The following is a 12,529-nucleotide window of genomic DNA, read 5'->3' on the forward strand; positions in this document are numbered from 1 at the left end:
TTAAGTGAGATATGGCCTTCTGTATAATTTCTAGCCCACAGGATGTGAAGCAAAGCGATACATACCAGCTGTAGACTGACCTATACCGTGCTGTCAATTACAATTCCCTTTTTGCTAGCTCAGTGCTGCTGAGAGCACAGTGTTAAAGATGGCAAAGCCACAAGGATGGACAGAGCAGGAGTATGTGAATCACTACCTGGAGATCTGCCTGCTGGTCAAGAAGGTTCATTTTGTACTTTATATGAACAAAAAGAAACTGTATCATGTTTAAGTCATTTTTTAGTGTGTTCCTTATAGCAGCTACAATTACCTCATGACAAATTAACTCCTGCAAGAAGTCGAGTACTAATAACAAGGTGAAAATATGCGGTGTCTGCTTAACAGTAGAGTAGAAGGCAGTCAATAAATGGTATCTCAAGCTTGAGGAAACCTGGAGATCTACCTCATACAGCAAAATATTTGGTAAAACTGGAACCTGCAACAATTTAGAAGTTAGCCATGTACTCAGTGAACCTGAGTCTCTAAAATAAGTGGTTGAAAATCTACTATTCTAGGCAGTGTTAAGTTTGTAATATCTACTGTTAGCAAGATATTTCAAATAAGAAATCAGTTCAGGGAAGAATTGTCTGTTTTTCCAAAATAAATGGGAAAAAATAGAGAAATTTCTGAGATCACAGAACATACAAAATTGAAAAAGAAGGCTATTTCTTTACTACAATTAATTGGAGATAAGGCTGGTGTTGAAGAGAGCCATGCTCCTCCCTTTTTATGCCTCCTATACTCTAGCATGTGAATTCTAAAGTTCTATACCAGTGGAAAGTAAAAGAGCTTGGAGGATTGCAGGTGCAAGGTGTTTGAAGTAAAAACAAGCTGTATTGTTTATCACTTCTGATCTCATTCTATTGAAGACAATTCAATTTCATGGCCATACCTAAGTATTTAACAACAAAAGTCCAGGATATATTTTGGATATTTGTCCTCGCCCAAACTTCATGTTGAATTGTAATCTCCAGTGCTGGAGGTGGAGCCTGGTGGGAGTGGACCTGAAGGCAGATCCCTCATGGCTTGGTGCTGTCTTCATGACAGTAAGTTCTTGCAAGATCTGGTCGTTTAAAACTGTGTAGCATCTCCCCCTACTCTCTTGCTTGCTCCCATTCTCACCATGTGAGACACCTGCTCCCCTTTTTGCCTTCTGCCATGAGTAAAAGCTCCCTGAGGCCTCCCCAGAAACAGATACCAGATCTAGGCTTCCTGTACACCCTGCAGAACCGTGAGCCAATTAAACCTCTTTTCTTTATAAATTATCCAGTCTCAGGTATCTCTTTATAGCTATGCAAGTATGGCCTAATACAGTCCAGTAAAACTTAAACAACACTACTGGTTGTGTCAAAGATTAAGACTGCAACCTCTTTGTTGCAGCTATCTTCAAAGTAGCCTCTATGAAGCAAAGAAGCAAAGAAGTAAATTAGCCTTGGGAATTACACTCAAGAAAGAATATGGACATGTAGAACTGATGAAACAAATAGATTAGAAGCCCACTAATATATATTATTTTAAAACTTGTATTAAGAAATTATGGACTTGGTATAAAAAGTCTTTTACTTTTCAGCTTTGCATCAAATATTGGACCTGCAAACATTGTCTGGTAGGAAGTGGGCCGGAACACATTCGAGTCATTATCCTCTTTAGATATTGCCACATAGAATAATAGACAATAAAAAATTGCCAGAAAGACCAGGGACTACTTTACACTTCACACTTCTTAATTGTGTAGTGGACGTGTTACTTAACCTATCCGTAACTCAGTTTCCTTGCCTGAAAAATACTGTTAAAAATAGAATTGATTTCATAGGGTTTATGTGAACTGACTCATGTGAAATACCTAGGCCTTAGCACAGAGTAGGCATTCACTGAAAGTTAGCTATTCTAAATTAACTAAACATCACATCTGAAAAAAATCATATATAATCTTTAACAAATACTTCTTATGGATTTATAGTAATTTGGGGTTCATCTCACTGGGACTCAAAATTTCAGGCTGAAATTTTTATAGGTTCAGACAGTAAATGTCTAACATAAAATGAAATCAATGATAGAAGTGGTATTTAAGTAACCTTACGTATTTTATAGCAGTCTTCTGAAATATGCTTATAGAAAGCAAAAAAAGCTGTATCACATGTAAAATAAAACACTTAAATCATACAAATGTAGCAAAAGCTTCTTTTGAGCAATAAAATACATATAATTAGTATGGCAGTTGTAGGCCATATAAGACTCATAACTACTGTACAAAATATTTTAAGGCAGTTTTAGAGACTGGGATGTTAAATTTCATTTCATCATTCAAGAGTATATTTTTTCTTAAATTTTTTCCTCAATTATTAAGCATTATTATATGCAGCTGTGCTAATTCAATACAAAGTTACTCCAACAACTGGAAAGATAAGGAAATTTCATGGTTTGTACCACTGATAGTTCACTGAAAGAAATTATAGAGCCCCTAGATTTAAACATTTGCCTTTAAGATATTCTAAAAGCAGTTTTATTGATATATAATAAAATCAAAAAGCATTATGGGTGTTCCAATATTGCAGAATCACACAACATATTTACAGAGAGATAATAGAACAAATAGGAATTATCTAAGGCCCTTTAGATCCTTTACAAATAATTCTTATATTTTCTTGGCTAATAAATATTTTTGAAAATCTTATGAAAATTTTGAACCTTCTCTCTCTTTTTTTTTCCAAATCCTTTGTAGTCTTGGTTGAATGTGTCTTCTAGAGTCCATGTGCTAGAATTTTGATCCCCAATGCAACCATATTGGGAGGTGGGGCCTAATGAGAGGTAATTAGGCCATGAGGACAGAGGGAATGGATTAATGCCATTATCATGGGAGTGGTTAGGTATCCCGGGTGTGGGTTTGTTATAAAAGGGTGAGTTTGGCTATGGCATGACATGCTTATTTGGCCATGAGATGACACAGCAAAAAGTTCCTCACCAGGTCTCACCGCACCTTGATCTTGGACTTCCCAGCCTCCAGAACTGTGGGGAAATAAACTTCTGTTCTTTATAAGTTACCCAGTCTCAGGTATTTCATTTTAGCAGTACAAAACAGACTAAAGCAGTTAGTGTGCACACAGATCTGCAGTGTTACATAATAGTTCACTGAGTTCTGGGCCCCTGAATCTCATTTATCAGATGTATAAAACTTAGTTTGAAAATCCCTATTTAATAACACATTCCTATCCAGCTTTTACAGATTGATATTTAGTTAATAGCACCAGTATAGTGATACCAATATTTATAATCAGCTTCTAGTTTAATTAATCTGTGCCCATGCTGTACCACTTATTAAATATTTAAAACCTCACCCTTGACTAAACACTTGTGTTATTTTTTAATATTTCAACATTACATATTACAATCCCATGTAAAATGTGTGATTATCCTAAAATTTGGAGCAAATTTTTTTGTCATCAACATCATTTCTATAATATGTCAAGACCACATTCTTTACTCCAAGTTTCTAAAGTTATTTTTTTCTAAGACCTCACCTGGAATTCCCAGGTTTCCATATATTTTATTACATAATGTTATAAAGTAAATGAGAACTTTTTTCAAAATACTTGTATCACAAACTTTATTTTTAATATCATAAGGAAAATAAAAGTTCAAAAGACTTATTAAAGATCAAGGACAAAGTACTTAATGTGATAATATTAAATATTAAGCTTTAGAAAATTTTAGGGAAGACATCAAAATTTCTAATGCATAATGTACAAATGTGGGATATAATGTGGACCAAAATACTTTTACACGTTATGATTTTTAAAACAAGATTTAGAAAAGAGTTAATGACATAGATCAACCTGAACGAGCCATGGGGTGCCCAGACATTTGGTCAAACATTATGTAAGGTGTATGTTTAACATCTGGAAACTCAGCTGACTTTTTATAAAGAAACCCAATCTTGCTCAGTAGCCAGGCTCAGAGAGGAACCCTCACTCTTCTTCCCTCCACCTCTCATGCTTCATACTTTCCTAAGGTGTAGACAGCCAACTGCTTAATCTTGAACCTGGAAAGTACATTTAATCTTATCTTCTTCCTTGAGCAGAAAGTTCTGCAGATAGATTAAAAAAACTGATTTTTAAAATTTTATCCATTTTAATATTTAGCAGTCATCACTGCCAGGAACTTCCTCTCCATAACTGGCCTTCAACTCTCAGCTGACACCTAAGGCATTTCACAATCTTTCTTTTGATTAGAGGGCTTATTGGAGGGCTTCGATTAGATTGATCAGTGAGAAAAGTAACTGGACTGTAAATTACTGGTCACTGCTGAGGGCCATTCTGGTCAATGTGGGTATCTCAAATGGTTTTATCTGATGATAGGAGTGCATGAAAAGTATTTTCATAAACATTCATTCTTTTTAAAAGGAATAATTATTTTGCTGCATCCTTAAACTTATGATGATTAGTCATATTTAAAAACATATTATTTCATACAAGTTATCACACAATACACAGTACCTTGTACTCCACAAGGAGTAGGCCAAATTATTAACCAAGCCTCTGCAGAGTTAGTTAATCCAACTAACTTTGGATTAAAAGTTAGTTGGGGAGACAGCGTCTGTGGACATTAGATGATAACTAACATCATCAAACAAATGTAGCATAGATAAATGAGTAATGTAGGGAAAAGGCAATCAATATGTGTTGGCAAGGTGTATGAGAAATGTACAAATTTCAGTTTTGAAATGTAAAAGTATGTTTCTCTAAGTTTGGCAGATTTTCATATCTCCGTTCTAGACATATACTGGGCTGACAACTAATTTATGTTCTGTGGTCTTAAAGATATTATTCTTTTGTAAACATAGTATCAAATATAGTTAAATGTCAGTATGTAAGTTTGTAAAAAAATTTAATTAAATATAAAAAGAGGCTAAAATAAATTGACTTCTATTTATCTGTCCAAAATATTTGCAGGACCAAAAAATACTGAATAAAATAATCAAATAGAATAATTTCAAGGATAAGAAAAACATAACAAACAAATAAGCAACGCTTAAAAGCAAATTCTACCAGCATTAAACATTTCAAACTAAATTATTTATGCCTTACTTCTTCATGGAAAAATTCATTTTACTTATGTTTTCTTTCTTTTTGAAATGACAAAATGACATAGAAGCTCCTGGACTTTCTGTAAGTTCAACATAGAATAAAGATCCTATCTATGAAAGAAAAGAAATGCTTCAATTTAAAAATAATTCCTTTTGAACATTCACATTTGTGGACCATTCTATGTTGCACTGACGAATAACTAGAGTATATTTATATAATAACTCTTGTTCATGAGGTATAATAAGATCTTAAATTATTAAATAGTAACAACGTGAACTTAAAATGAATGAGACAAGCTACAAAATAGATACATCTTTGAGATTTAACATCTGTTAAATTCATTTTGCATCCTTTATGTATTTTTCACCAGCCCAAAGATAAATTCATTAAGGCAATTGAACAATCTGGAGTGAGCAACTGACAGACCGATTTTGACTAGAATTTTCACGACATAATGTATGTTTGTTTTACAGGTTCTTCTGCAATACAGACCTCTCATATGGTCGTATATGCGACATTTACACCTCTTTATTTGTTTGAAAACAAGATCTTTTCATTAGAGAAGATGGTAAGCATTCAAGCTTAGGAAACAGTATTATTTATTTTGTGTGTGTGGGTGCACGTGTGTGTGTGATTACTTGCTGTGGTAGAAGGCACATGAAAATTTAATTAAAATTCTATCTGTGGATGTCAGCTTCCTTATCTTCAAAATTAGATACTCGACCTAAGGCATCTGACACATCCAAAATTATCTTAGATGATTGCAATAGCTCTGGCTAATTATAAAAAAGGAAAATAAAAAATATATGGTCACTTTTAATTTTTATAGATCCTTCTGTTATAATCAAAAAGAAAGATACAGGATTTATGTATTTCAGTGAAAATCATAGAAATTATTCCCAGGTAATAATTAATGACCTTCCCATAAATAGGCCACATACGTTTTCTTAAAGTAAGATGATATTAGTGAATTCACCCTCAGACTGGAGAGATACTGCTATGACCTTTCTTGTATCACAAAATAATACAAAATAAATGCTAATTGTTTTCTTATACATTTAACAAATTGTAGAAAATTTAGAAAATGTAGTGAAAGGAAATACAATTAAAATATTTATAGTATAAATGGTAAGGCATAGGCCCTATTAACATTTTGGCATATATACTCTGATTTTTCTTCTATATTCTGTGTTTGTATATGTATACCTTTTTTACTGGAATCACACTTTATGTTACATTTGAAAACCATCTTTTCACTTAACAAGATATTGTTGACATTTTTTTCATGATGTTAAATTTTAATCAATATGTTTAGTGCTTGCGTAGTATTTATGCATTTTCATAATTTTTAAGCTATCTATTGTTCTTGGACAGAAAAACAACTTTTCTCCTTCCCTTGTGATGGTGAAGTCCATCAAGTTATTAACAATTTATTTAAACAAATGCCCTACTGCTTTTGGGGTTTTTGAATCCCAATTCTGTTTGGGAACTCTAGACACCTAACACTTTGTTACTAGGATTTCATAGTCTGGGGTCACTACATTAAAGTATACAACTGCATGATGCAGCAATATGATTACATATGAATGTTCATTTAGTTAGCTAGAAAGAGCTATGTTTTAAAACTTGAATGGAAATTAGCTGGAAACATAAATATTCCAATTGAATGATTATTATACTTTACTATGTGCATTACATTTGTCTTTTAGATTATGCCTGGGGGGCATGTTGCTAACATTTTTCCCCTTCTCTTCCCATTCTTTCTTCTCCACTTTTTTAGATAAAAATAATTCCTTCCACAAAAATTTTACTATATAACAGTGTTCATAAGAGGATTATGTGTCATCCCAAATATGGCAGTTTCACTATTTTTAATCCAAAGTTAGAAAACATTAGCCATGGTTAAATAGCAGAAACAGCAATTTGGACTGAATCTAAAAATCAGCAACATTCAACAATCTAAATGTACTTCTAAAGCCTCTCCCAAGTCAAGCCTCTTGCTAAGATTAGGGCTGGCCTTCTCACGCCTGCCTTTCTTTTAACCTCTTTGCATGCTACTGGCCTACGTGCTGTCTCAGATATGCTAGTGAGTAAATGCTCTAACTCATTGGACTGCTGAAGAATACCAGCAATGCCCCATCAATGATAGACTGAATAAAGAAAATATGGTACATATGCACCACGGAATACTATGCAGCCGTAAAAAGGAATGAGATCATGTCCTTTAGCAGGGACATGAATGAAGCTGGAAGCCATTATCCTCAGCAAACTAATACAAGAACAGAAAATCAAACACCACGTGTTCTCACTCATAAGTGGGACTTGAACACTGAGAACAATGGACACAGAGAGGGGAACAACACACAACAGGGCCTGTTGTGGGATGGGGTTGAGGGGAGGGAACTTAGAGAATGGGTCAATAGGTGCAGCAAACCACCATGGCACACATAGACCTATGTAACAAGCCTGCACATTCTGTACATGTATCCTGTTTGTTTCTTTTTAGAAGAAATAAAATAAAAAAGAATACCAGCAATGCTTTATGGAGTGTCATAGTCTCATGTCTGAGAAGTATTCAAACCCCCTTTAAAACCACAAAGTGTAAGCACAGGATACAAGCATTACAAAAAGAATGGGGTGCAAAATAATCCTTTTGAACTTTTGGTAGTGCTTCTGAGAAACTAAAATTTAAATACTGTTCATTTTTAAGTTAAAAAACTAAGACTAAAGACTAAATACTCACATCTGTTTATTCATTGGTTAATTCAACAGATTTTATGAATTATCTATGATATACTATTATATGCTAAACAATATGCTATGTTCTGAAGAGACAATGATAAGCAAGATTGACAAGGTCCTCTCCACAAAGCTTAGAGTCTAATGAGGAAGGCAGACAACTGAGTGAACTGCAATAATACAATTAGAACAGAAGGCATACAAGGTGCCTGCCACGTAGTAGGTGTAGGTGAATTAATATTTGTTGGAGGAGTAACCAAATGAACATATGGTTAAATGAATGAAAAAAATGAATGAAAGACATAACAGAAACATGTCATCCTTTCTAGTGGGTAGCCAGGGAAGTCCTCCCTAAGGAAGAACTGTTAAAGCTGAGATCTTAAAGAAGTCAGGCAAGTAAATGGGATAAAGTGTGTTCAAAGCAGAGGGAATCTTACACTGGAAAGTTTGGAGATGAAGAAGATTCCACTGGGTTCAAGGAACTGCTAGATATTGAGATTATAAGGGGAGAAGACTTAAAGGCAGCTTGAGGCATGGGTGAGCGTCAAGGCATAAAGATTATTATAAATCTTCCCTTCGAGGAAGTTTAAGGCTTAAGGTGCCCAGAGGTTCTGGAATTATCCCAGTGTCTGGAACAGTAAGTGACTTCCAAAGCTGTAATGAACTGACTAGTGTGTCACCATCTTCCTGTCTTGCCTGCTGATTCTTTTAGGTTAGCATCCTGTGAGGGTGATCTGGTTTCCCTGGTAAATATCAGAATATAATAGAGATACAATGTCTTAAGAATGTACCTATAGGAAATAATTTCTGTCTTAATGAAATTTTGTTAAATGGAGTACATTGCTAAAAGTTACAGCCTCAAAGACAGTAAGATCAGCAGGTAAAATAAAGCCAAGAACTTACATTTATTTAAAGAAGTTGTAAAAAAAAAAATACACGAAAATCAAGAACAAAACTCGGGAAGGAGCAAGATGTTATAAATTACATTATCCAACTTCTTTCTCCTCTTGGGTATTCTAATGGTTTTAGTTTTATATAGATCTGAGAGTTTTAATAAAGCCTCTTTCACCTGCCCAAATCCAACTCTTGCATCTGTTAGAATGTTTGAAATGAGCTGAAGTAAAAAGAGTGAAAGGGTCTTAGGAAAGAAGACTTCTAATTTAAGTCTTACACATGAATTATGCAGCATATGTATATTGAGTGCCTAGGAAAAACTCAGTGTTTCAGGCACTGTTGTAAATCTCCCTCTTCCCCTAATTGTAACCCAAGGAACTTTGAAATCCTTGAACAAACTTTCTCAGCATCAAACTATAACTATTATTAATAGCATTACTTTACATGAATCAGAAGTATTGCTTAGTACATTGAAAATAAAATGAAGTCTGTAGAATTGCTGTATTTAAATTTCCTGTGCCAAAATCATGTTAATACTTTGGCAGATTATTCAAATTAGAAATAGGTGCTAATACTGGAATTTGTTATTTGGACCAGTCCTTTACATTTCCAAATGCTTTAAATCATTTTATTTTCTAATGCTCTATGGTTTCAAAAAAAAAGTGTTTTTAGACTAAAATTTGTTGCAATGGCAGGAAGAAATTAACATATGTAGACCAAAAATTATGAGTCGTAAAGTATCTGGAACTTATTCAACTTTTAAATACCACTTTGAGTTTGACTTCTATTTTGGATATTATTCAAATGTAACTTTTACAGTAATTCACCTTTTATAACTACTATACCAAGGTGTTTTCTTTCCATTGAAAGAATTAGTTTCAGGTGGTGGCTTGACTCATGGAAACTTAAAACTTGACAGGCTTCAAGTTATAGAAAAAGGTTTAGATCTTAGAACATCTATGAAAAAGTTTTTTAAGGCACTCTAAGACATTTTCTGAAATTTTTCTGAAATTTTTTAGTAAGTTGCTAAAATATACCAAAGGGATAAAAAGAAAATGACAGTTTCCTCCATTTCTTAATTCGGTGACTTAACAACTATTGCATCACTGTTGTCTGTATTTTGAATATTTACAATATTTTAAGCCACTCTGCTGGACCCACTAGTGCACTGATTAACTCCTTCTTAAAATTATTATCCTGATCTTGGGAAGGACTCTGCTATCTCATGGGTCTCCTACCTCGGGGCAGATTGAGCTCTACAGCAGAGTCGTGAGAGCAAGGCAGTTTCCAGTTGAAGTAATAATTTGGAATAGGCTGATAAGTGGGTTTCTGGTTCTAATTTAAGTGTCTGTTTTGTAAATTTGCAATCTGGATTGTGGCTATTGCATAGAAATCATCGAGACAACATAACTAGGAAGAAAAATAGTTATTGACAAAATCGGTCAAAATTGATTTTAATGTTGTTAATATTTCAATTTATTTTACTTTAAATGTTAAAGTAAGCTGTGAACATCAGAATTTGGCTATAGTATATATCACTTTAACATTCATATACTTTTTTATTTCCTTTGGCATGGTTCAGCCGTAAATCAGTAACGTAAGTTCTACTTAGCTGTTATTCTGAATTATTCCAAAGCAGACTGGCTTCAGGAGATCTAACATTAGAATATGAGAAGTATCTGCCTGGGCAACTCCTTGATTGTAATCATGTGTAATCATGGGGATCTTATGTGGAGGAACACATTGTTAGGGGAAGAGGGGTGAAGTGTAGACAAGACAGCCACTTACCACTGAACACACTCAAGAAAGGAGCATTTAAAAACATTAGGTAGCAATGGCTAGTTTTTTTAAATTTACATATTAAGCACTAGTGTTAAAGCATTAACCTGTAAAAATAATGGCTGATTAATTTTGGACTAACTGGTGTGCTAAGATTTTGTGCAATCTCATTCATCCTTAAGCTTTTAGAACTCAAAAGTGTATTCTAGTTCCAATCTCTCATTTTGTAAATAAAGAAAGAGGGCTTCAGAAAATTTAAAAGATGGAAAGAAATACAAATGATAATAATGCTTGTATTAAGAGAGGTAGAGATATTGGGTGATTTTTTTTCTTACTACCACCATATTGCTCTGTTGGTGATAGTATTTTTACATTGGAAAAAGCATTGTTTTGAATGGAGGAGAATGCTTTTCAATCTACTTTCCATCTTCTAGGCAGATTCTGCTGAGAAACTTAGAGAATATGGGCTTTCCCACATCTGTAGCCATCCTGTGCTGGTGACTAGAAGTAGGTCTTGTCCTCTGGTAGCACCACCAAAACCACCTCCTGTACCTCCCTGGAAACTCGTTCGTCAAAAAAAGGAAACTGTTATAACAGATGAAGCTCAAGGTATGTATCACATCATCTTCAAATCCTTCTAATTAATGTATGAAAGTCTAACAGTTTCATTTGCGGTGAAAGATGTATGTCAAGGTAAATCACCCAACATTGCTTCTAAAGCCTATGTTTAATTTTTTTTTTTTTTTTTTTTTTGAGACGGAGTCCCGCTCTGTCGCCTAGGCTGGAGTGCAGTGGCACGATCTTGGCTCACTGCAAGCTCCGCCTCCCGGGTTCACACCATTCTCCTGCCTCAGCCTCCTGAGTAGCTGGAAGCCTATGTTTAATTTTATGCCAAAATTTTACGTCTTTAAAGGATTAATTCTTCACATCTCAGAAGCTAAGAAGTCTGGTTAATGTCTGACTTGACCACATATATCAAGCTCATTCTTTTGAGTTATGGCGTTGTTATTATTAGTGTGATAGAAAAGTAGTTTGTAGCACAGTGCATCTGCTTTTAGGGTTACAAAAACTTCCCAGTTTTTTGTGTTTGTTTGTTTGTTTTTTCCTTCCTTCCTTCCTTCTTCCTCCTTCCATCCCTCTCTCCACCCCTCCTTCCTTCCTTGTCTCCTTCGCTCCCTTCCTTCTACCTTCTCCTTTATTGTTTCTTGAACGGAAGACCAGCATCTGTTTGACACTTGAAAGGAAAACAAAATCCTTTATTTTAAAATGTTATATTTTGGTTAAATTTGCAGAGCTTCTTAAAACAGTTATTCATTCAGGGCATTGAGGAATAGTTGAATGAAAGGAAGAATAGTGAACATGTAGGTAATTTCTGATTTTGCTACTGATTGCTGTGTACAGTCAAAGAAAATTTATGTATTCCATGTCCTAGTCTCTTTTTTTTCCCAATAATCACCCCTAATGTTTAATTTCATTGTTCACCATAGTAATGCAAGTGGTGTGTCCTATATTCATTGAGAATTTCTTTCTTCTGGATCAGCCTCAGACTCCTTTAGGAATATCCACAACTCTCCTGACCTGCTGCTTTCTTTTTACCTCATGATCATTACTTTGCTACAGTTTTTGTTCTTCCACTGCCGTATTCATATGTTAGTTCACATTTCCTCCTTATATCCTAAGCAATTGTGTTACAGAGGTTAACTAAGGGAACTTTTTTTTTAGTAAGAGACTTTTATAGAAACTCATTCCTGTACTTGAAATAGCAGCAAATACCAAGTAATAATTCTATAAGACATTGCTAACTTTCTCCCTTGAGACTTGTTTCACATAATCTGGAAAGAAAAGAGTAGACAAAAGAAATTGAACACCAGAAAGATCTGTAAACTCTTTCAATAAAAGCTTTATGTATGGTTTTACATTCGTATTTCACACTATTGAAATTTGCTGAGTAAATAGTTAATCTATCCAGCACTGTATTAAATGTTAAATTCTGT

At 34.2% G+C, this 12,529-nt stretch overlaps 1 protein-coding gene across 1 annotated transcript in view; it reads left to right on the forward strand.

The window, feature by feature from the left end:
- The window catches only part of ADGB (androglobin), a 208,058-nt gene that overhangs the window by 81,147 nt on the left and 114,382 nt on the right, over positions 1-12,529 (forward strand). Inside the window, exons 10-11 of the mRNA XM_004044802.5 lie at positions 5,597-5,691; positions 10,970-11,144. Of these exons, the coding sequence (XP_004044850.4) occupies positions 5,597-5,691; positions 10,970-11,144 (270 nt within the window). The remainder of the gene's footprint in view (positions 1-5,596; positions 5,692-10,969; positions 11,145-12,529) is intronic.

The sequence above is a fragment of the Gorilla gorilla genome, chromosome 5 (assembly GCF_029281585.2).
Source record: "Gorilla gorilla gorilla isolate KB3781 chromosome 5, NHGRI_mGorGor1-v2.1_pri, whole genome shotgun sequence".
Classification (NCBI taxonomy): domain Eukaryota; kingdom Metazoa; phylum Chordata; class Mammalia; order Primates; family Hominidae; genus Gorilla; species Gorilla gorilla.